The sequence below is a fragment of the Lepisma saccharinum genome, chromosome 7 (genome assembly GCF_977018435.1).
Source record: "Lepisma saccharinum chromosome 7, izLepSacc3.1, whole genome shotgun sequence".
NCBI lineage: Eukaryota > Metazoa > Arthropoda > Insecta > Zygentoma > Lepismatidae > Lepisma > Lepisma saccharinum.
This window is the reverse complement of record NC_139235.1, coordinates 81127872-81152400: the sequence shown is the minus strand read 5'-3', so window position 1 is coordinate 81152400 and position 24529 is coordinate 81127872. Positions and strand designations below refer to the sequence as shown.

Below are 24529 nucleotides of genomic sequence, written 5' to 3'. Positions count from 1 at the left end.
TCACTGAACCACCGCCATGCTTCACTCTCGGTAACAGACAGTCTGTATCATACGCTTGTGCTGGTGTTCTCCACACGTACACTTGGCCAGCAATTGGAAACAATGTAAAGGATGACTCATCCGACCAGATTACAGTCTTCCACTGCTCCATTGTCCAGTTTTTATGGGCGTTGCACCACTGTCTGCATCTAGCAGCATGGTCAACAGTCACGAGTGGTTTGGGAATTGCAGATCTGCCATGAATACCCTGCTTGTGGAGTTCTTTTCTGACTGTTTTGATGCTAACAGGGTTTGTAAGCACTATATTCAGCTCAGCAGTGACTTTTGGAGCCATGGTGATCTTCTGCTTGGTCACAATCCTACCCAATGTGCGTCTGTCTGTCACGCAACACACACTTGTGTCCATGCTGGTGCTTCGCTGATGCGGTTTTTCCGGAAGTCTCATAGGCAGTCATGATCTTCGAGACTGTGCCTCTTGATACACCAAACATTTCCACTACTTTCGTCACGGAAGCTCCCACCATACGCGCACCCACAATTTGCCCTCTTTGAAACTCTTGTCAGCTCAGACATGATTCACGATAACCTGCACGGACCGGTTGCTGAACTGTAACTGGCCCATCTGTCAGGTTGGCAGGGTGTATACATCGCAGGAAGTGCCAGTGACCACAGCGCCACCTACCATTCAGACGCAAATCGTGTTTGAAATGGCTACCTGTTTTATACCAGGTGTTTCCATATTTTTGTCCATCCCCTGTACATAACCCCTCCCTTTTGAAAATCCTGGGCACGCCACTGAACACCACATTGGTATAGAACACTAAACAACTGAAATCCTTCTCTTCCCTTTATTGTACCAACTCCTCTGAAGTCCAGCTTCATACATTTTATTTACAGAGAGAGAAAACAACCAATCAAGAAAAAACATGTCCGAAGTGTTGAAAATAGTCTCATATTTACATTTTAAAATCAATGGAATGATTGAATCTCACAATCAGTTAAAAACACTATCCAAGGAAAATTCCTTTACAACAAAATTCAAAACCAGGAAGACCAGGTAACAAACAATCTCCACAGAAAAGTTTCTAACAATGGTTCTTTTCCAACAACAACACATGCACATTATACCTGCAAGTGCAGATATTCTGCCACAAAAACCCTGAAAATTTTGTTCAGGTTATCAATGGTGGTGAAATCTAATGCTGATTTGTCATCATTTGGCGTGTGCCATTCTTGTGGGAAAGGATATGGTATAAGATGTAAGATTGGAACACCTGCAATAGATAAAATAAACAAGTATGACTGTTTTGGATCGTATATCGTCATTTAGCATAAGCCTTAGTTATGTACAGTTATAAATAGAGGCATGCATATTTAGTTTTTGACGAAAACATGAAATAACACATTGTAATGTTAATTTTTCATGATTCAGAAAGGTGTGAGGTGCATTTTCCTAGCCTGTTTTGTCACGTAATGAACTGCAAAATGCGAAATAGACTTTTAAAAACAACATTTACTGTTTATTTATTGATGCGATACTTTATGAAATTTCAATTATCCTGCAAGTTATGCAATTCACGGAAAATTGATTAATTTGCTGTAAATATTTGAGAAGCAAAAATCGACCCTTTATACAGGAATAAACTTAATATTCTGTTAACTGTGTAAAGGGTTATGTTTATTTTGTCTAATAAGTGCAGTTTTTAAATCAAATTTAAGATTATATTCACAATTTTCAAACCAAAATCCCATATTTACATACTGCTTTTGATATGATTTTTCACCCGTAAAACACCGAAATTTTATTTTATTTACCACTTTTGAACCTGAAATTGACTGTTTTTGTACCGAATTTTTTTTTTTTTTTATTTACCAAAAATATGTGCCTCTAGTTATAGAGTACTTAATTTTTTTTAATCCTTTACAAAGGACAAGAGGCATCTTCAATTTTGTATATTTGAATTTTTTTCCAAGCACAAGAGAGTAAAACATATCTTCATCTTTTCACTTGTGTGCAGAAAGTTTAATTCCTACGTTTCAGTAATGGTAATTTTATTCTGAAAACAGGCATCAGGATCAATGCCTGAAAAGGGGCCGAAAATTTCTGTTTTGAGTGCACTTTATCCACACACTTTATGGATCTCTGGCATACTGCGTCATTGCACTACCAACTTGGCATTGGTTTCACCAGTTTATTTCACTATTGACAGCAAAAAAAAAAAAAACAGGCAAAACCACAGCTAGCTCATTAGATCGGTTAGTAGAGGTATGACAATTAATGCATGGGCGTCACTTGGGACCTATTTTTTAGGCAGATTCAAACGGAGCCTAATTTTGAGAGGGGTAGATTCAAACTGGGCATAATTTTAAGACGGGCAGAATGAAACGGCCTAATTTTAAGAGGGGCAGAATGAAACTGCCTAATTTTGAGGGGCAGAATCAAACTGGGCCAAATTTTGAGAGGAGCAGAATGAAACTGGGCCTAATTTTGAGGGGGCAGAATCAAAGTGGGCCTAATTTTGAGAGAGGCTGAATCAATCCTGGGGCTTAAGTTTGGGGAAAAAAGATTCGAAAAGTTTTTCCATCCAATAAAAGCAGCGTCCTGGGTTATTTGCTAAATAACTGACGTTCGCGAAATCACAAATATTACTCTTTATTACTTTGTTCCTTAGGCCCCCCAACTTGTAAATTTTAATAAACCAGTTAATTGGTGGGGGGGGGCAAGTGCCCTCCCTTGCCCCCACCAAGTTATGCCTATGATGGAATGAATGCCAGATATTCAGGTTCAAATTTTGGTCGAGCCTGCATTTCTTTGCTGAAATTCCTACACAGGTCAAGAATATGTATATTGCAAATTGATAATTCACTGGAATTTAAACTCTACAGACATTATTCGTAATAAACAGGCCAGGGCTGCCAAGGATGACATCCCCATACCTACCCTCAATTCTATCACCCCCCCCCTCCCCTGCCATTTCTGTCTCCCATCAAATATTAGTTTAGAGCAGCGATGGCCAGACTTTCTATCTGTGCAGGGCCAGCAACTACTTGAGCAATTAGTTGTGGCTGTATTTACATTGATAAAGGACAATGCATTAAAATAAAGTTCAGACGTTTTATAAGAATTAAGATGGACCAAATAAAAAGTCACAGTGAGCTGGGTGTTACCTGCCTGCCGTAGTTTCGAAATATCAACAGATCAGCCTACACCAATTTCATCCCACACCAGAAACATGGGCCAAGAGAGTTAATTTATGATAAACCGACCTATTGTTTCTTAAGGCTCTTAGAGGATCATAAGGACTTCACGTAAAGTTTAAGATGGAATTCAAACTACTGCGCAACATGCTGGTTAAGTTCTGTTTTGAGTGCACTTTATCCACAGATATGCTAATCGAGACTGGACCTACAGTTTGACATGGGATCTGAAACAGTATGCGTCTCCACCTCGGATTGAACCCAGACTTGATCGCAACATTACCATTATGGTACAACCTACTACAACTTACTGTGCAATGGGACCGCAGCAGGTATCTTACCTGGAAGGACCGACATTGAGCTATCATCTGTCAGAACTTTCAAACCACCAAATTTAGTTCTGGCATTCTGTTAGTTCCTACCACACGAACAGCTGACACGGAAGGATAGATGGAACAAACAGATGGACACAATCATTGCATAGCATATTTTTCAAATTTTGTTGGCTACAAACTGCCATGTGAGTTTTTGATTGATTGAGTTTGTGTTTTAAGTACACTTTCCACTGCACAGTAAGGCTAATCGAGACTGGACCTACAGTTTACAGTGCCTCCACCACGTATTAAACCCTGGACCCTTTGATTACAAGGCAACGATGCTACCACTGCATCATCGGGGAGGTCCCATGTGAGTTTTTAGGCTCACATAAAATTACATGACTGGTTTCCGGCTCCTTACGGCCTGTTTCAACTATAAAAATATGTAAAATGAAAATTAAGAAATATGTGGAGATCTGTGCATTTCACTCACCTCTCTTCAAAAACGGAATGTGATCATCCTCTATGCCTGCATAAGATGACCTTTCCTTGAAATATGCCTGTCCACTTTTCCCAACGGATGAGGAATACTTGTCCAGGAGCTTGAGGCCTGACAGGCGTTTTTCAATCACCACTAAATTCAAATACCACTTCTCAGTGGAATAGAAGTAACTGTAAAATGATGGATCTGGGGTTCCTATCAAATCCAGCAACACCAACATATCCTGTAATTAAAAATATTAGTTTACAGCACTAGGTCGAATGAAAAATACAGCTAAGATAAGCTAAGATATAAAATAGTGAGAGCAAAATATTGAGGAGAACACAGCGAAAAACTTGAAACACAGGAAAATTTAAAATTGGGGAAAATTTTATAGCATAATCTATCTACGTATATTGGGTGCATGAAGGTTTAATTTTGAAAAATGTCAAATCTGATTCATATTACCTACATGACATTCAACCAGAAACACGTGACAGTCTGTCCCTCACTGGAAGTTTAATGACTATGATTGATTGAGTTGGTGTTTTAAGTCCACTTTATGCACAGTAAGGCTAATCGGGACTGGACCTACAGTTTAAAGAGGGACCCTTAATGACTATGAGAAAGGGTAGTTAGCTTGCTGAAAAAAAAAATTAAATTACCACATAATCACCACACCCTGTTTTTTCAGTCCAAAAATTGATTGGTTTATAACCTTTCATTGTGTAATCGTCACATCGAATAGTCATACAATGAAACCAATGATAGTAGCACAGAATTTTCAGACACAGAAGATTACATTTTGTAAATTCGTACTTCATTAACCCTGCAGTAAATTTTCTCAAGTGGAATATTTGGATTATAATGCAGAATTCAATAACAACTAATGTGTTACCTAACTGTTACGAATAAATAAAGTGTGTTGATTCCTACTATTAATTTTCGTGCATTATAATTTTGCACCAAGGACAGTTTAGTAATAAATTATTTTTAAATACCAGTAATACTGATACATTTTTTAAAAAACAAAAAGCTTCACATAATAGTCGCACTCCACTTTTCTTTTTTTTTTTTTTTTGCAAAAAAAATTGGCATAAAATATGCAATGATTGTCTGGTGAAATACTGTATATTTACAACCATAATTTTATTTAAACAAACAACTGCAAAAAATAAACATGGTACATAACTCCAATAACTTCTTGTATTCTAAAACTAAATTCAAAATCATGTAGTAAAAAAAAATTATAATGTATAAAAATAAAGCAAACAAAGCTTATGCCAAAAAGTGAGTTTATTTTTAAGTCCACATTATGCAAAGAAAAGCGAATTGGGACTGGACCTACAGTTTACAGTGACATCCAAACCACTATGTGTCTTCACCAGGTTTCAAACCTGAGACCCACTGATTACAAGATAACAACATTACCACTCTGCCATCAGGGAGCCGTGCCAAAAAATGAGACTAACAATATGTAACTGCAAATTGCACTAAATTATTGTAAAATATGCGTAATTCATGAAAAAACCTAAAATCATGTTATTTTGCAACTAACTATGCTTAAAAAAAGTGTTTAGCTACTAAACATATCCACATATAGCATTTTACTGACAGCAATTAATGTGTTTGGTGTTATCCAAAATGCAAAAGCTTGATGTTCCTAATTATCCAGCAAATTAACACAATTATAAAGTGAGATAATCACAAATTTGAGGTTTATGTTCCTTACAAAAGATTATACCTACTTTGAGATCAATTTTAATATGTATAAGTATTGGTAACAGTGTTGCAAACTCCATGCAAAGCAAAATAACATCTAATCCATCAAAAGTAGTTCCTGACACAAAGAATAGGAAAGATAGGAAGCATACCATTCTATGTAGGTGGTTGGTTCCATCACGGGTATTTGCAGGGAATGGCATATCTTGCCACTTTTTGGCAAGGTGCCTGGCCCCATAAATGGAGTCCTTTGGTCCCCAGCGTTGGAATGCCTCTTCACCATCAAAGAAGATAAACCTCAAACTAACTTCATCCTGTGAAAAAGTAAAAAAAAAATTAGAGTAACAATATTCCACTGCTTAACCCCTTTAAGTGTGGACGGCATATATATGCTTTGTGTTTGCTTTGACAAGATTCGACTGCATGTGGTGTTTATACAGGGTGGCACAAAAAGAATGCATGATTTTGGAATAAGTGTAGCATTGTTGATTTTCGAGATACAAACGTTCTATTAACACCAAAACCATCATTATGAAATGCAATTTGGATAGGTATATGGTGATGATTTAAGTATGGAAGATGATGTCGGAAAGATGACATCATTGTTGCTGTCCCCACCACGTAATCTCATTTCTCGGTTCAGTTTCTTGGCCCCCCACTCCCAAGATTTGGTTGTCCGCGACTTCTTTCTGTGGGGTTACCTCGAGTCGAAAACCTCATTCAGTCGAAGAGCTGAAAGTTACCACTCGTGATGGAATTACAGCTGTGCCAGATGAAATGTTGGAAAGGGCAATGCTGAACTTTGAGAAGAGGCTCCGGATGTGTGCAGCAACAGGGACGTCATCTTTCCATACTTAAATCATCACTGTATACCAATCCAAACTGCATTTCATAACAATGGTTTTGGTGTTAATAAAACGTTTGTATCTTGAAAATCAACGATGCTTCACTTGTTCCAAAAACATGCATTCCTTTTGCACCACCCTGTATATGACCCAATGTTGAGAACATAAAATTAACTGAATCACTTTCCTTCGGAATTTCCAGAAATAGTAGTTTCATCCGCTCTTCCTCCTTCATGACCATCTTATTACACTAACTGTTCAGTTATTGGTTATTGCACACATACCACAGTTCAATAGAAATCACAAATAAACCAAAAAGGCACTCATTGTTAGTCGGGCATGGAATGGGATTTTCAGTAAAAACTAGGTACTTTGAGAGCCCCCCCCCCCCCCTTGTGGCTCGAAGATCTAACACTGAAAAGAAAGCCGTAGTGTAAAAGAGGAAGGTTAGAAACTCAGTTAGACAGAGGAAGGATGTTGACAAAACAATCATTAATAAATGGCGACGTTAAAACCAGACACCCAGAACTAGAGACTGTGCATGCCCAAAGAAGGTTTAATGAAGAGACATGCACGAGGGTTCCTACCAAATTCACCAACTTTCCAAGGTACTTTTAAATTACTTTCCAGACCACATCTTTGGGAGATGTGCTGGATCAGTTGGTAAGGCTGCCACATGGGAGATCTGGGTGGGTGATCGAAAGTCAGAACATTCTCTCTTGTCTCTGCATAAAGAAGCTCTGGGGTTCACCCAGTTTCTGATAAATGGGTATCTGGGGAGGAGGGGTGGGTAAAGGTGTATGAAGCACAGTGGTGATCACATCACTTTCAAATATGGCCGAGATCAAGAATGTGTTAGCTCTCACCTCCACATCCCTCTATGTACCCACATAGCATAGTGCAACATGCACTGGGAGCTTTACTTACCTAGCTATAAAGATTTAACCTACTCTCCAACGTTGAATGTTGGGTCATTCCACAGAATTTCATCACAAAAAAATAAAAATGGTTGCTCGACCATTTTTGATTTTCTTCATATTTGGTATGTTGAACCCCTTGGAAAAGAGAAGTCAAAAACAGGTTTTAAATTTTTTTTATCTGTTATGGTTTTTAAGTTTCAGGGTGTCGAAAATTGCAAAATTGCGCAATTTCACGAAAAATCAGCTTTTGCAAAATATTTAATATCTTCATAACGAATGAAGATATTTTAAAAATTCCAAGTTTATTGGAATCTGCATATCTTGCAGTACTAAAAACGTTACCTGGCTAAGTTTTGTAACAAAAAGCAACCTATGATCAGTGTATCAGAACAAATTGTGTAAAATCGCTGAGTTTTGGTTTTTTTTATTATGAAAGGGGGGCAGATAACATGTTAATTTTATTTTTATGTTGTAGTAGTATGTTAGTTAATTTACCCTAAAAATAAGCAAGTTGTTAACTGCTCCCCTTTCTGAGATACAAGAGCTTAAATATCGGAAAATTAGCAAAAAACAGCTTTTTGACCCCCCCTGTAACTCAAAAGGGGGAGCAGGTAGGATTACCAAATTTTGAAGATGCTTCATATGAGTGAGCATGTTAAAAATCTCAAAATTTGGTGTTGTTATTCAAACTACTTATGGAGATACAGCCATTTTCCGTTATTACATTTCAACGTCAATTCATCATATGCCTCCTGGTATAAGAAACAGGAAATATTCTAAAAATAATGTTCACACCTTCGAGGATGGATTTTTAAGAAATAATATCACACATTGACTCACATTAACAGCAGCAATAACAAGATAATGCAGTATAGAGAATGAAGACTGTATGCTTCGTGGTTGTCCTAATTGTCCAGGGACTGAATTGTTCCACCAGTACCTGCATAAAGCCATAGATGTTGACAATGAACTGCTTGATTCACCTGTTAACTACAAACAGTGGACCACAACTGAACGTTGTGAGCTACTGTCTATGTCGGATAAACAAGATTATGAAATTTAGAATGCATCATTATATTGCTGAGAGGCAGTCACAGTACATAAAAGACAGAAAAAGTAATCTTAAACCACATGAATGCATAGTACAAGGAGATTTCGCTGAGAACTTCACCTGCATCCTTAAGGATGAGATTCAATCTTACCATTGGTAAGAGAGAATTTCTATTGAAGACTGTGGTTGCAATGTACACTTGTGTCCAAAATTAAGGTGACAAATGAAAAATGCAAGAGAACAACAAAATGATGTATAGAACGAGATTGTGGGTGATAGAGGAGACAGAAAACAATAAAGAAGAGCGAGGATGCACCAAATGAACAGAAAAGAAAGAGCATTTAAGGAAAAAAACCTGTATTACTGGATTGGGTACAAAACTCATACAAAGGAATACAACGATTTAATTCCATCCTGGGCATATCCCTTAATAAGGAATATGGTCACCACAAACAGCAATACATGCCGAACAACGGTTTCCCATGCTGTTCATGATGGTGTCAATAAGTTCCTGGGGCAAGGCATCCCGTTCTTCCAAGAGATCACATCGAAGCTCATTGAGGGTTTGTGGAGGGATAGGATGTGCTGCAAGCTGCCTCCCCAACGCATCCCACACATGTTCGATCGGATTTAGGTCGGGTGAACGTGCAGGCCATGGAATCCGTCGAATATCCTCACCTTCCAGGAACTCATCCACAAGTTGAGCACAATGTGGATGGGCATTATCGTCCATGAACAAGAATTCTGGGCCAACAGCCCCTCGGAAAAGTCGCACTATTGGTTCCAGAATGTCATCCCTGCATGTCTGGGCAGTGAGTGTGCCGCGGTTTAGCACATACAGGGGCTTACGTTCACCAGACCATGATGCCACCACCGTTGTATTGGTCAACCTCGTCGATGCGAGATCGATGAAAATGCATCCCAGGCTCTCCCCATACACACATTCGCCGCGAGTCACTGTGGAGACTGAAGCGCGATTCATCTGTGAAGAGCACAGGTGACCACTGTTCTTGGGTCCATTGTCCATGTTCGCGACACCACATGTATCGCTCGCGTCGGTGATAGGGGGTGAGGGGGATGCACACCACTGGTTGTCTTGCAAAGAGTCCTGCCGCATTGAGTCGTCTGTACACATTTTGACGCGACATTGAGGCTCCAGTCGCAGCATACAGGTCCTGGGAATGCTGAGTTGCAGTCCTGTTTCTATAGCGACGGGCCGTAATTGTCAAATAACGGTCATCGCCTGGTGTTAACCATCGTGGCCTCCCTTGGCCTGGTCGTCTTGTTATGGTTCCTGTCCTCTGGAACTGGTTCCACATTCTGGAGACCACTTGGCGTGACACATTCAACCACCCTGCCACGTCGGCCTGTGACTGCCCTGCTTCCATTCGATCGATTGCTCGACATCGCATTGCATCGTCCAGACGTTGGTGATAAGCCATCATGCTCGTTCACCCACCTACAGCTGTCTACTGACAAGGTTTCTGCCGTCTGCAAATTGCTCACCTGCGGCGCAGCTGTTCCCTTTCCACAATTGTGCAATGACGTCATGCACTATCCTTCCCTGGAGTGTTTCGATAGAAGTGTTGCGAGGTGTTGCATATTTCCCGAAAGTGTTGTCCATTTTCATGCACGTATTTGCGACTTTTCCCACTTTTTCCCTTTGTCACCTTAATTTTGGACACCAGTGTATTATTTGAGTCTGTTAAAATAGGCAGCCATGTGGCATGTATTTATGATGGAAAGTGGTGGCTGGGAGCCGTCAAAGATATATGTGAACATGAACAGGACTTCCATGTACACTTTTTTCATCCTTGTGGTCCAAGTACAAGTTTCAAATTATCCAAGGATGACTATGTGTGGGTAAAATCAAAAAACATTTTGAAGGATTTATCACCATTAGAGGTAGCAGCACCTACAGGAAGAGTACATAACATCCAACCAGAGATGAGTGAAGCAATTGAGAGTTGCTTAAATGCAAGACCATGAAATAATAGCCCCCTACTTTGTTAATGAGGAAATATACATTGTTTTTACCATTAGTTATGGCTTATCACAATTGTGTACACAACTAAGCCTACCTACTCATCATATTATATGTTGTCTTTGTGTCAGAGCAGAATAAAAAATAAAAATATTTGTACTTTAACAAATTTTTTTGAGTTTTATTTCTCTAGCAATGTAACGAATTGACGTTGAAATGTCATAAAGGAAAATGCCTGTATCTCCATAAGTAGTTTGAATAACAACACCAAATTTTGAGATTTTTAACATGCTCACTCATATGAAGCATCTTCAAAATTTGGTAATCCTACCTGCTCCCCCTTTTGAGTTACAGGGGGGTCAAAAACCTGGTTTTTGCTAATTTTCCGATATTTAAGCTCTTGTATCTCAGAAAGGGGAGCAGTTAACAACTTGCTTATTTTTAGGGTAAATTAACTAACATAGTTTTTCTTGTATGTACGCATTGCTTGCATGATAGAATTATTTTCCTGTAGTTTACGGTTATTACAAGCATAAGAAAACAGTTTTTTCTTTGTGACGTTTCAGGAGAACACACGCTCCTTTCATCAGACATTTATTGACAACATCCATTATATAACGGATTCTTTTTGTTTAAAAATTACTAACCATTGTTATAACTGTATCTTTAGTCAAAATGAAAATAAATGTCTGATGAAAGGAGCGTGTGTTCTCCTGAAACGTCACAAAGAAAAAACTGTTTTCTTATGCTTGTAATAACCGTAAACTACAGGAAAATAATTAACTAACATACTACTACAACATAAAAATAAAATTAACATGTTATCTGCCCCCCTTTCATAATAAAAAAAACCAAAACTCAGCGATTTTACACAATTTGTTCTGATATTTCCGATAAACTGATCATAGGTTGCTTTTTATTACAAAACTTAGCCAGGTAACTTTTTTAGTACTGCAAGATATGCAGATTCCAATAAACTTGGAATTTTTAAAATATCTTCATTCGTTATGAAGATATTAAATATTTTGCAAAAGCTGATTTTTCGTGAAATTGCGCAATTTTGCGATTTTCGACACCCTGTAACTTAAAAACCACAACAGATAAAAAAATTTAAAACCTGTTTTTGACTTCTCTTTTCCAAGGGGTTCAACATACTAAATATGAAGAAAATCAAAAATGGTCGAGCAACCACCTTGTGATGAAATTCTGTGGAATGACCCTGTTATCAAACAAATCAAGTTTATTCAACATTGCTGACAATAAAATGGCATTTCGATGTGAAATATTCCCCAAAAAGACATCAGTTGAGAAAAAAATGTGGAATGCATTTTCAGTACTCAATCCTAGAGTATAAAAGAATCCCCTGGCTTTACCGAGACCTTTTCACTGAAAGTTAGTCACCAATTTTTGGAGGGAACAAAGAAACCCCCTGCTGATTTGAACCGTAACATTACCTTCAGTAACAAACGAAACAGGGGGGGACCCTCAGAAGATGCCAGCCTCCACCCGCATACATTCGAAGGTTATGTTCTGGTACCTAAAAAGACCGTGGCCGCGGTGGCTCAGTCGGTAACGCGTCTGACTACCATGCTCAAGGTCCCGGGTTCGATCCCCGGCCGGTTCAAATCCGGGAACTTTTCTAACGATGGAAGCGGCCCCGGCGCCCACCCAGCGTCGAATAACATGGGTACCTGGGGGAAACCCTGGGGGGTAAAGGCGGTCAGGGGCGTGATGCTGATCACATCACCCCCACTCACGACCGGATCAAGAAAGTATGGGGCGTTACCCCCACACCCCCTATACGCCTTCATGGCGTGGTGCTGTGCACAGGGGAGCACTTTACCTTTTACCTTTTTACCTAAAAAGACCAGAACATCTTTTCCAAGGAATATCGGTTCCTCCGCTTTCACTTCCCCGTAGCTTTTTTTGGTTCAAAGAATACATATAGACACATTCCTGCACGTTACAGGAACTGTGTGATAGTAGTGTCAGATATAAGGGGTTATATGTTGTGAGAGTGTCTTTAGGAAGGGGGAATTGTATGTTGAGAGACTATTCTGGAAGCTTCAGTAACAAAATTATGGGTAGACCTTATAATGTACTTAACCACAGAGACAGCAAAAGTTGTGTTGGCAAGGAAGTAAGCACATTTTTTAACAAGCCAACAAATAAAAAAAATATGGAGTGTAATGAGATTTAAGGAAGAAAATGCCTAGCAATTGTTACAACAGTTACAGTGTGTTTCACTTGCTATTTCCCTTACATTTTCCTCATAAAAATCAATTGGTCATAATGTAATGACATACTTTGGTGTATGAGAAGCATGGTAATGTCACAAGGAGTGTTGGAAGTGGTAGCCATTATAGAGCGACCACAAGGAAACGAACCTTTCCCTTCAGCTCAGGCCATAAGGAAGCATGCTCTCCCCCCACCCCCCCCCCTTCCATCCACGCAGGAGTACAGTGCACAGAGTCGTGGGTCTGTGCAGGTTTTTTTGCTTGTGATTCCACTATAGCATCAATGCATGTCTGCCCATGCCTCTATATGTTACAGAAGGTAGCCACCAACACATCGTGAGTCACAGCATCAATTTCCCGCCAAATGCTGTCTTGCAGCTCCATGATAGTCTGTGGCTTGTTGTGATAGACATTTCCTTTCACAGGGTGTCTACCAAAATAACAAATCCGAAATTCTTCCGACTTTTCTTGACCTATTTTTCATATTTCTTAACAAATCGCCCCCTAATTAGGTATACTTGGAAATTAAGAAAATACATATTTTAATTCAATGAAAATTCCCTACGAGAAGACCGGTTAAGATGACAACTTAGATTGTATTCGAACAATGAAATTTATAATGCATGAAAAATTAATGCTTCATACTTCATCCTGGATGGAAATTGGTCACATTACTTTAATATTTTTACAAAACTTCATGCATACAAGAATGTAATTCCTCACAAACAAATTGGAATAAAATGTAAACCTACCTGTTGATTTCTTGACTTTTTTGACTGGCCGACACCCTGTTTTAGCATGCCCCATACGAAGAAATCCACTAAACACACTTCATTTTTTCATGATGGAGAGGTGTTTGGTGCATAGTGTAAGGATTCCCAGCAGCCCAAAGCCAGGTATTCTGGGACAGTACTTAGAAAGACCATGGCACCTTCTCCAATGATGTCACCGTGCTTCTCATACACTAAGGTATGTCGGTAGCAAATTTCATAACATTATGACCAACAGTTTGATCTTTATAAGTGAAAATCATCGGCCGAGAGCGAGTGAATCAACCTGTATAAGCAACAACGCATCCACAGTTACCTGCAGAAATCAGAGCATATCAAACATACCTTATCCCGTATTGAATCCAATTCTTTCTGCATGACTTGCGCAAGGTTAATCATCATTGCGCATGGAACAGCAGAGTCAGTTGCCCCGACGAACGTGCCTTCCCGCATCAACTTTGAGTCATAGTGGCAGGCTAAGACAAGGAATCTGCTTGCTTTTGGATTCAACGTAGCAATGACATTGGTAAATTTCAATCGGCCATACGGTGTGTTGTCTTCAAATTCATCTTGCTCCACATCCCAATGCAAGTTGCTCATCGCATCTGCTATATACTGCTAATACACAGAGGAAATAGAAATAACTTCATAATTTAACACCACAGGTATGCTGAAATTCAAAGATATTTGGGATTGTTTTATTTCAAAAGGTTAATAGTGGAATCAACAATTTGATTACCTCACAGCAAAATGTAAACATACTATTAAGTAACAAACACTCTTGTAGATTGATGTAGTTTGGTTGCAAAGTAATATAAAAACTAACAAACTCTCTAGTATTCTTAAACCCAAAGGTTTATGGCTAGCGGAACATAAACCTTTCACCTGTCCCTATCCAGGGAAAGATCACTCAAATCTTTTCCACACATACCGATTTCCTTTAGGTATGGTAAGATAAAGTTCGCTGCGAGTTGATGTGATCAGGACCATGCTCTGGATGCGTACCCTGGAGTTACCTATTGATTTAAGGCTGGGTGAGCCCTGGAGCCGTTATATGCTGAGACAAGGTCGGAAAACTTCCAACCTTAGATCACCCACCCCAGGAATTGAACCTGGGGCTCCCGGTGGCAGTTAGGCATCCTACCAACCAGACCATCACAGGTCTGCTTTCCTTTAGTTGCGATGCAATATTTACAACAATTTTCTTCTAATGTTTATAACGATTCTGAATAAATTTTAATTCATACAGAACACACGTAACAGTATTGGTTTAACATTAACTAACAATTCTGCAGTGGTCGAAAGTAGTATGCTACTTGTAGTGTCGCTACTGTAGCTAGCTACAAAATTTGTAGCGATAGCTATCGCAGCACTACATTTTTAAAATTGTAGTTGTAGCTGTAGCAAAGATACAAAATTCCTGTAGTTGTAGCGAAAATTTCACTACAGCTACATTTTTCTCAGCATTTTGAGGAAATTTTTGAAAGTGGCAACGGCGTCAAAAATAAACGATAATATTGCTTACTTTTGCAAGAGACTCAAAAAGACAAAGTCCATTACATGGAAATACAGATAATCTAAATTATAAATATCTTTAGATCACAGGTTATAAATATCTGCGTAATTTATTTCATTAGCATCTGAATAATTGTAATATCCAGATAACTAACTGGCATATATGAATATATTCTGGCTAATAGCCATTTCTTTTATCTGCATCACTATTTTGTGGAGAATCATGCCTCATTTGATACACCGCCAGGAAAGAATGCCACGTTTGTGCCACCCCTGGAACAAATCCTGTGGATATCGATGGGGTAACAGCAAAATATCGATAATTACTGTGTAAAACAAAACTTACAGTGCAAAAACGAGCGATTCATTTTCTACTAATCTGACAAAGCAATACTGCCAGCAATCAATGGTTCAGTACGTTAACAGCATTGATCATCGTCAGTGTATAGGATCACACCAGCAAGAAATTATTGTTACAAGAATGATAATGTTTCTGAAATTACAATTATTTTCGTTATAGTGCCTGTTCGCGAATTTTAAAATTGCAATATGTTTAGAACACACGGGTTTGCACATCAGTTTCCTCAATATATTTTATCATATTGTAAAAGAATGTACGAGTTATTGACTTTCCTGCAGAAATGACAATTTTCTTTTGTTAAAATACACAGTTTTCAAATTTATGTATTTTTCCTACGTTTGCGTCCCTTTTCTGTAACATTTTTTAATCATGGCAATGAGGATGCATTGTTTATTTACTTATGTTCTTATCTATGCCCGTTTTCTGCCACTTTTGGCTAATTGTGAGAATGAGGAAGAATGATGAGCAAGAGTGGGGAATGTAGGAGCAGGAGGATCCCAACTAAGCGTCTTTCCTAGTATTTGTTTTGAGTCCACTTTATGCACAGATCAGCTGATCGAGACTGATACGAACCACCATGTGCCCTCCGCCGGGTATTGAACCTGGGCCCTTTGAAGACAATGTGTCAATTACAATTTCCACTGTTTCTTCGGGGAAGCATTTCCAACATAAAAACTTACGTAAAGCATTGCTCCACCTGTTTCTCATTTATACCATTTGAAGCATGTGATATTCTTCCAATTAATTTTAAAAAGAAGTCTGTTACATAAATGTTTTTGATATGACAATAAGAACAACATGGATACGTGTAAGACCTAGTTTTTTGAATTGATATGCCACTTACAAAGGTACTTTATTCTCAAACACTTTAGTAAAAATATGTAACTGAAGTAACACTGCTATAAAAATTATACATAGAATGAAGGGAATCATGGCAATAAATAACAGAATCTATTTTTCTGTATGTACAACTATCATACTAGGGCTTCTTTTGAATAGCCATAGGGTTGTTTTAAGTTTTTAATACAGAAGTAGCGCAAAAGTAGCGAGTATCGAACAGGAATAGCATAGCGAGCTACTTTCTAGTAAATGTAGCTGTAGCGAAGCTACATTTTGGAAGAGTAGCCGTAGCTGTAGCGAAGCTACTTATAAAATGTAGTGTTCTAATCATCGCATTTCTGCAATAATGTACTTTCTACTGGATATTTCAAACCATAAGATGCGCATTTTTCTTCAAAAATACTGTCCAAAATTTTACTGTCTTATCGTCAAAAGATCCGTCATAGCTAATGGAATTCAGTTTCCATCAAACGTGAGGTTACAAGGGTAAATACCCTCTACTGAATGTTGTGAGCAGGGAAAACTGCTTCTCGTATCTTCAATTCAAGAAGTGTAACATTTTGAGTGAAAGTGAAAAAGAAGCGTAATGGATATTCATTTTGGTATGGCCTCCGCTCCATAGAATTCTACCTCAATAGCAGACCCAAACCTAATAACCCCAGTACCAACTTCCTGACCCACCTTGTCCTCACATGTAACAATTTCACCTTTGAAAACAAACATTTGCTACAGATCCAAGGTACAGTCATGGGTACCAGAATGGCCTCATCCCACACAAACCTTCTCATGGGCAAACTTGAGCATGAGTTACTGGACACCCAATCCCTCAAACCCCTCCTCTGGTTCAGCTTCATCGACGACATCTTCATGCTCTGGACACATGGAGAACCTTCCTTATCAGCTTTCCTGGACCAACTTAATCACTTCAGTTCCATAAAGTTCACCTGGACCCACTACCCCAACCAGATCACCTACTTGGATGTGGACGTGCACATCGAGGGAGGACATCTGAAAACCTCTACCCACATAAAACACACCAACCACATGCAATACTTACACTTCTCCAGCTCCCACCCGTTCCATACCAAAAAAGCCATTCCATTCTCCCTGGCCCTCAGGGGACAGCGCCGTAACACTTCACTCACCAGAATTATAACTTCCTCTGCCCTGGTCAATCCAGGATACCCCTCCACCCTGGTCATCAAACAAATATCGCGAGCTGTTTCACACACCACTACCACCAAGAAACCTGCACTCATCACCCAATATCATCCCCACCTCAACAAAATCAGGCACACACTACACTCTCTTCTCCCAATTCTCCACAATGATCCTGAAACCAAAAACATATTTCCCGACAAGCCCAGAATGGCTTTCAAATGCCCCCCGAACCTCCAAAACATCGTCGTCCACAACACTCCTTCACCACACAACCAACATCCCCCTGCGTATAAATGCAACCACCCTAGGTGCTAAACCTGCCCTATTCTCATTACCTCACACACCCTCCAGGTGCAGACGGCGACCAACCACCACAATTTCCCTTTCAACGACTGCTTCCAGGTAGCGATTATCCATCTTCTACCCCAACCTGATAACACCTAACCTAACCTAACACCTCTGTTCGCAAAAGATGGGAGAGGGCTTATACATCAGCCATGAGTGCAACCACTCCACCTGGACTGAACAAGGCCACCCAGTAACTTCCCCACCTTATCCCACCCCCTCCCCAACCCACCCCACTGCACCCACCCACTCACAGTTGTTGACGAGCCTGGTGACAAAACAGTGTTTTTTTCAGTTTTACGCACTACTTCTGCTTCGATCGAGATCTGGCAACTCTGCAGGTCTCCAACATCCGGTTCAGTCTTCTCTTCTTACTCTGAAGATGCAATGAAAATTCAAATTTTTTCACTGTCTGGTGAGTGTATCCTTTCTCCTTCTTTGCTTTTTATTTAGCCCTATTGGCCCTCCTTTCTTTTATCCATTATATATAAAGAAGGCTCAACCGGTAATAGCATAAATAACTATGCAATACATTCTAATATATGGTCAAATCTACCATATCGTTGACAATTTTCAAATTTGGCTACCAACAGTGAAACAATTTATAATGGCAAGTTTTATTATTCTCAATTAATAATACACATGATGCAGAAAACACACAAACATTAAAAATACATACCCTATAAATTATTATTTTTTTTAAAAAAAAAGGTAAGGGAAATTTCCACAAGCAAACTCTGTTTCCTTAAAATTTGTTAGAACTTAATTTGAAAATTTTCTAACTGTATGTGTGTGTGTGTGTGTGTGTGTGTGTGCATTTCATTCTAAATCTTCATTTCAAAATTCAAGAGTACATCTTGTTGATTGATTTAGTTAATTTTACTTTGCATTTTGTGCCTCTTGGCTAATTTGCGAAGATGGGGATGAGTGATGAAATTGATGAATGGACATTCACAAACAACCAAGCCCGAGCAGGATTCGAACCCGGGACCCTTGGCGTCGCAGTGCAATGTGCGAACCACTCGGCCACAGGGTCTGGCAAAAGTACAACTTGTGGTTCGAAAAATATAGTACTTGCAATAAAAAATACAGGAACGACAAAATCTGTCAAATCATGAAATGCAATAAAAAAACATTATTGTAATCTATGACACTTAAGCAAGTGCACTATGGGTAATATAGGAGATATGAGTAAAATATCTTTGACAAATTCTAAAAATCTTCATGCCTTAAAATATTTGGTAAAAATCTGATATTCCCCGGACACCTATAACTTCCTCGTTTTGTCAATTTTTGACATTTGTACTTACCTATTGCTTCGCGGAACATTCTTTAATGTGTATTCAAGTTTTTTTGATCAAAGTAATTGCAATTTTTTTTAAAAAAAAAAAAAAAAGTGTTTTTGTAACTGAAGAACGTACGTTTCCGCAAATGGTTTGCGGGGCTATGTGTCAATGGTTCGTGGGGCTATGCGAGAATGGTGTGTGGGGCTATGAATATTTTTCGAAACCAATTTTTAACTATTGTAACCTATACGTGACCCTACCTAACCTAACCTTACCGGAAATGGTTCGTGGGGCTATGTATGAATGGTTCGTGGGGCTATGCGTCAATGGTTGAATTTCCGCTATGAAACATTCCCACATCACACAAAACACCTTCCAGATGTTAGACAATGCTACAGAACTTATTACCGTAAGTAGTTTCTTCTGTAAAAATGAAGAAATCTGTCTGGAATATCAGATTAGTACCAAAACTAATTTCATGAAGCTTCTTTCTTATCTTGTATTTGTTTTGGGATTGTTCCAAAATTCTTTGCCATATTCAAAGCAATAAAATAATATGAGGTTAGGTTTAAAATGGGACACATGCATAAAAGTTTTACATTCTTATAAACTCTGCCTAACCCGGAGATAATTTTACATTTTTATAAGTGATACACAACACGTCAATGTTACACATCATTTCATAGACCATATCTATGATATAACATTTTAACAAAGAAAAAAAAATAAAGGTGTACCTGTTTAACTTTTTCATGATTTTCTGTTCCAACGACCCGAGGTATTAGTATCCTGTCCAAGACATCTTCAAACCCATCTCGATTGGATAGATTAGAGATGCTGGCTACTTGCTCATCTGACAAAGATTGGCCTTGATGATTGGTCTGAAAAAACAAAAATATGAAATTCAAAATAATTTACATTTATTCCACACAATAAACATTTAACTTTGATAACTATTAGTAATTTGATTTTGAAGGGAGCGTGTGTTCTCCTGAAACGTCACAACGAAAAACTGTTTTCTTATGCTTGTAACAACCGTAAACTACAAGAAAATAAGTCATTAATATTTTGCTACTTAAGAGTCCATTTGTCATCTAAATTAAAGAATGGTTTACGATCTCTGTTAGGGGGCAGTTTAACCACTGTACCCCCTCGAGAATTACGTCAATTTTTTTTTAATCGGCAGATTTCAATGCTTTACGTAATGCATAAGTGGTTCCAGCTTAAGGAAAGCAGAAATAACGGGGATATTTGATACAAAAGAATGGCCCACTTAAGTTAAAACCTGCAATTTCGGAGAACTTTTGCCGCTTTCTGTTAGTAAAAACAGTTTGTATGTACACTAAAATAGCGAAAGAACACACCGAAAATAACTACCAGTACCAAATCTAACTACGTAAAATGGTATGAATGTAGAATATAGAGAATGTCTCCAATTCCTTTACTTCTTCTTATACTCACTAATATGCAGTCCTGGTAACATATCTGGAGTTAAGATTTGGGGGTCACGTGTAAAAACTGTAAAAATTATATGTTGCAAAATTACGTTCTTCATTACCGCAATCATTCTCCATACATAAACATAACAACAATGTTTGATGATATGAACAAGTGACGTCCGGCATTCGTTGCACTGTCTACAGCATTGCCACACTGTTCCTTCGTTACTTGCAGAGCATTAGTTGTTGCTTCGTTAGGTAGGAGAGCATGTGGAATTCGGACTTTGATTAGAGCTAGGTTTGGCAACAGTGTTGGAGAGATTTTACAATACCGGGAATTACTCCATTTTGTTTGAAATTCAGCATACTCACTAATTTTGACCCCCTAATCACAAATCTGCAGTTAAAATTTGGCGCTCACACGTCGAAATAGCAAAATAATCTAAATTAAGTTCTTATTTCTACACCCTCGATTTCCAAATTTCCCACCGATTCCGGGCTCCGCCCATGGGGTAATTGACCTAGCACCCCCAACCGCTAATGCGGCCCCGCCTCCACTCCGCTATGCTCCGGCTCCCTCTATAGAGTCCCTGTTAAAGGCATGTTAGAAATTGGCTGGATTCACCTGCTCCCAAATAAGCGCCAAATTTTAAGTGCAGATTCGTGATTACGAGGCCCAAATTAGTAAGTATCCCAAATTTCAAACGAATTGGATAAATTCCCTGTATTGTTAAATTATACCTTTCTTACAATATGTGCTCATTGGGAAAAGATTTAACCGATATCGCCACGAAACTTTTACGGTAAGGTTAGGGTAAGAAAGTATCTTGAATTTCGTTAATATTTGATAGATTAACTAATTTTGGCCTTCTGATCATTACATTATGAACGGGTAGCCGCACGAACCATGCACTGGTAGCCACACAAACCACTGACGGATAGCCCCACGAATCATTCGTGGATAGCCCATGAACCATTTCCGGTAAGGTAAGGTTAGGTTAAGCAAACTTAGTTCAAATTGTGTTCGTAAAACAATGCGATACAGCTTTAAAAAAAAAAAATTCAACTTACATCAGCATTTTCACGATTTCCACACGTGACTCCCGCATTTTAACAACAGATTCTTGATTAGAAGGCCAAATTTAGATAGTACACCAAATAATAACGAAATTGGAGATATTTTCTATATTCTACATTCGCTCCCGTACAATTATAGCTGCTGTTGTGGAAAAGTACTTTTGGGTGCTATAGTCACTTATTAAGGTAAGTCCTTTCGGTACTTGTTTACTATCCTTCGGACAGATTTCGTACATAGCCCCATGAACCATTTCCGGTAAGGTTAGGTTAGGTAGGGTCACGTATAGGTTACAATAGTTAAAAATTGGTTTCGAAAAAAATATTCGTAGCCCCCACACACCATTCTCGCATAGCCCCACGAACCATTGACGCATAGCCCCACAGGTGTCCGAAGGATAGTAAACATTTACTGTAGTTTCTTCTGTAGAAATGAAGAAATCTCTCCGAAGGATAGTAAACTAGTACCAATATGGCATTCGTATCGTGATGAATTCACAAAAACACAAAAGGAACTTGGGCCGTTTCACAAAATGCATCAGTGGCTGCCTCACTCCAGAGTATTAATAAGTGGAAGTGCAGTATCAAATTTATCATCAAGCCTTTGTTCAACAATCTACCTGTTACTAACAATTACGTGACACATAATAAGTTTATTTCCAGGTTCCAAAGTGGACCATTTGCATTCAATTGCTTTAGATTTCATTAACATTCAGGACATTGTACGGAAAAGTATCTCCGTTTTTAAAGTTTCCATTCAAATAACAATGAATAAATAAACTAACAATTCATGGAAATATTTCGAAAGCTAAAAACTTCTACATTTATTTATGTTAGTTAACTTACCCTATGCTGTTTCAGTAATTCCGATGTTTGAGCACTAGCGTGTGGGGAATGCAATCCGATTAATACAGTAGGTAACAAAAACAAAAATTCAAACAACTCGCGAAATAAATTCATGATTGCTGCAATCCACGTTGGTTGTAGCAGAAACGCAGGTAGTAGCGCTACTCCCGCAACAAGAACCCAGAGAAAACGTTGTGACATACATACATAACTTTTTATACCGCCCGGAGCAAGGTACTTTACAGTTGTTGTTCTTGAATTCTAAATTATATACACGTCACCTTCGCCTCTTCATGACCTAATGTGACGTGAAGCGCAAATGCTGCGCTAAGGTATTATATACTATTCACTTCCTGATAGCTCTTTACTCCTGTCTGGCTACCTACCCACTTTTCTCATCATTTCCAAAGAATACTTGGTACGGGAATTTCGACCTTAAAGCAGAGACCTATTGTCTATCAATGCAATGTTTATTGTGGAAGAATGCCCTTAATAACTAATCAAAATAATCAAATATCTTGTACCCTCCTTCCCTGCTTTCTTCTTGTTTTCTTCGTACAGGCAATATGGGTCTGTTTACATTCAGAACGAGTTCGTTTTGCACAATATGTTCGCTTCCGGACACATCTTCGTTTGCGTGCCAAAACCATTTGCTTCACTTTGGCGACCTAGTGACGTCATGTAAAGGTACAAAATCCAATACACGGGCCACCCACACTTTCCTTGATGCTGTCGAACTGGAGTGGGAAATCCGCCTTCACCTTTTCGAGTTCCGGAGAAACAGCTGAGCTATTTCTGGCTCCTTATGAATAATGCAGCAGCGAAAGAAATAGAAATTACTCTCGATAGGACATCGACGTCGAAATTTTACGAATATATTATGTCGTTTTCGAGTCGGTCTTCAGACTTCAAGACGTTCCAAGAATATTTATGAAACAAAAAAGGTAAAGTGCTCCCCTGTGCATAGCACCACACCATGAAGGCGTATAGGGGGTGTGGGGGTAACGCCCCACACTTTCTTGATCCGGTCGTGAGTGGGGAAACGGGAAAGTAAAAAAATATTCGTTTCACATAATTTCGAATTTGAGTGTTTAAACTTCAAAGTAGTTTATGATTCACCTAATAATACCAACAAAGCCAATTTAAAATATTTAAATTACTACAGTACAATACATTTAAAACATTAAACTTAATCCAAATATTATATATATATATAGATATATATATATATATATATATATAGGGTAGGTGGGCGTAAAGGTCCGCAGTTTTTAAGTTTGATTTTTTGTCGATTTTTGGTCTTAAGTTTTTAATCTCAAAATGTCATAAATGGATACCTTATTTATACAGCTAAAATTATCGACATAAGCAAATTCGGACCTTTGCCCCATAGCATGGGGCAAAAATCCGCAGGTGTCCTATGTTGCGGATTCTTGCCCCACACAGCAAGAACAAAATTATTACAATAATTTTTGCTATATTTACTGTTTTAAACTGAATTATGATAACCATAGAACTCATAGTCACTCATATTAAATTGACAAGTAGGTATCCCAAGATTTCAATAACTTTAGAAATTAAACTCAAATAACTTTAGAATAAAAACAAATCACTCAGATCAGTCTTAAAACCTATCATGTCTTTGAATCGAGTAGAACTGCTTTGAATCGGTGTGGTGGACAATTTTCTCACAACATCGTCTTTATGAAAGAACGATCGTTCATCCGTTTCCTTGAATCTCATAGTTTGCGGAGCCCTTTTGTAAAAGACACCGATGTAGCCATCAACGTCAAGTTCAATGATTTTAGCCACGTACAAACGGAATGATGATTTCGTTTTTCCATACACTTTGACTACAACGAAGTCACCGGGTAGAAGTTCAGCTGAATGTTGTCACAGTCTGATTCATCGCTGGTTACTACAAATGCAGAATCGTTGCCGCTTTCATGAAGGGAAAATTGGGATTCTGATTCAGACGACGACACAATTTCTTCAACTCTTTTCTTCGGGTCTTCTCGTGATCTACTGTTCCCTGTCGTAGTGCTTCAAGTTGTTCCTTGTGTGGTGTCGAAGTGAGAAGAGTAGATTTTAGGCCTCTTCCGGTACGTTTTCTTCTAATATTTAATTTCGGGAGTGG

General features: G+C 38.6%; 1 protein-coding gene across 3 annotated transcripts; it reads right to left on the bottom strand.

Annotated features, from left to right (window-relative positions):
- Nucleotides 1-833: 833 nt before the first annotated feature.
- isoQC (iso Glutaminyl cyclase) lies at nucleotides 834-23107 on the bottom strand. Of its 3 annotated transcripts, none has more exons than XM_083125508.1 (6): nucleotides 22917-23107; nucleotides 19771-19914; nucleotides 13871-14143; nucleotides 5871-6032; nucleotides 4009-4240; nucleotides 834-1274 (listed from the first exon to the last, which is right to left on the bottom strand). In XM_083125508.1, exons 1-6 carry the CDS (start codon nucleotides 23040-23042, stop codon nucleotides 1123-1125), a joined length of 1089 nt encoding a protein of 362 aa, XP_082981634.1. In that variant the 5' UTR covers nucleotides 23043-23107; the 3' UTR covers nucleotides 834-1122. The 3 variants fall into 3 exon arrangements, with proteins under 3 accessions (XP_082981634.1, XP_082981632.1, XP_082981633.1); XM_083125506.1 differs by lacking the exon at nucleotides 22917-23107 and adding an exon at nucleotides 22393-22789; XM_083125507.1 differs by lacking the exon at nucleotides 22917-23107 and adding an exon at nucleotides 22393-22787 and having other exon boundaries at nucleotides 13871-14140.
- Between the last annotated feature and the right edge of the window lie 1422 nt (nucleotides 23108-24529).

What these genes read in the sequence shown, in the direction of transcription:
- isoQC (XM_083125506.1), bottom strand. Translation starts at nt 22,593, where the DNA reads ATGTCACAACGTTTTCTCTGGGTTCTTGTTGCGGGAGTAGCGCTACTA. An exon ending in ATCATGAAAAAGTTAAACAG is followed by an intron (nt 14,144 to 19,770) that starts GTACACCTTTAT and finishes TCTGTGTATTAG; the next exon opens with CAGTATATAGCAGATGCGAT. An exon ending in TGGATTCAATACGGGATAAG is followed by an intron (nt 6,033 to 13,870) that starts GTATGTTTGATA and finishes ACTTTTTCACAG; the next exon opens with GATGAAGTTAGTTTGAGGTT.